This window comes from Octopus bimaculoides, chromosome 3, assembly GCF_001194135.2.
Source record: "Octopus bimaculoides isolate UCB-OBI-ISO-001 chromosome 3, ASM119413v2, whole genome shotgun sequence".
In the NCBI taxonomy this organism is placed as follows: domain Eukaryota; kingdom Metazoa; phylum Mollusca; class Cephalopoda; order Octopoda; family Octopodidae; genus Octopus; species Octopus bimaculoides.
In genome coordinates this window covers 123,261,897-123,262,990 of record NC_068983.1, presented here as the reverse complement: position 1 = coordinate 123,262,990, position 1,094 = coordinate 123,261,897, and the positions used below count along the sequence as shown (strand labels likewise).

The window sequence follows — 1,094 nt, the reverse complement described above, 5'->3', positions numbered from 1 at the left end:
CCTAAAAAAAAAAAATAAAATAAGGGGGGAAAGGTTCAGATTACATATAGTCCATCTGGACCAACGAAACAATTAAACAGAAGTTATGTATAAAAGCATGTGAAACTCTGAGTAACAGTTTTTGTGATATTTTTGCAGTTTTTTTTTTAATAAACTATATATATATATATATATATATATATAAAATGTGTGTTTAAATTTAAAAAAAACTTTTTTTTTTGTGTAAATATACTGAATCTCGAGGATAATTTAATTATCATCCTCCAGCAATTTTCCTATCTTACATAGACACACAAAGCATCAGTATTGTAGAAAACAAATAGTGATGCGATTACGTGACTTCCACAAGGGCAGAAGTAACGCCAAATGAAGTGAAATGCATCACAGAGAGGATTGAAACCGAATTGTAGAATAGGTAGCTAAGCTCACTTCTCATCTACACATTCATGAATGCATGGGGGAATGTTTAGTGGTCATGCTTTTATCAAGAGCATTAGTAGCGTAGGTGAAGTGAAATAGCTTACACATATAGCAGCAACTGACCATTATATCGCAGAGAAATATTATTTTTGCTTCGATTTGCCTTGGTTTGGAAACGGACATATACGCATGCGTGAGCTTAAAACCTAAAACCAAAACCAAAACATTAAACAGTCAAATCAAGCGGACACTTACTGTAAGGGAGGTAACTTCAGTTTTATTTTTCCGTACAACATGCTATGTCGTCAGATAAGGCAGTTAACCAATAACCACACGTAGACAAATTATTTTCGTTTAGTAAAAGAATAAAAGAAAATCATTTTCGACTCAAGATACCTAACTTCAATAAAAGGGCGACGCGGACAAAAAAGAAAAAAAAAAAACTTAGCCCCCAGAACGACGAAACTTTAGACACATCATAGTATACAAAACTACGAATAAATAAAAATAAAATTGAATATAGCATTAATCGCATAAAATTCCGAAAGTGACAACAGTATGCTCTAGCTGTGAGACCAATCTCCTCAATCCATTGTTGTTGGCACTCCGTCGCTTACGACGTCGAGGGTTCCAGTTGATCCGATCAACGGAACAGCCTGCTCGTGAAATTAACG

General features: G+C 34.3%; 1 protein-coding gene across 3 annotated transcripts in view; it reads right to left on the bottom strand.

Annotated features, from left to right (window-relative positions):
- The window catches only part of LOC106881713 (putative lipoyltransferase 2, mitochondrial), a 15,378-nt gene that overhangs the window by 8,949 nt on the left and 5,335 nt on the right, over positions 1-1,094 (bottom strand). The window contains exon 1 of one of the 3 annotated variants that reach the window (XM_014932189.2): positions 544-656. The exons of 1 other annotated variant lie outside the window; for it this stretch is intronic. In XM_014932189.2, coding sequence (XP_014787675.1) covers positions 544-603 — 60 coding nt within the window. In that variant the 5' untranslated portion in view covers positions 604-656. Of the gene's footprint in view, positions 1-524; positions 657-1,094 lie in introns of those variants that run through there. One more of the 3 variants, XM_014932191.2, reaches the window with a different exon arrangement.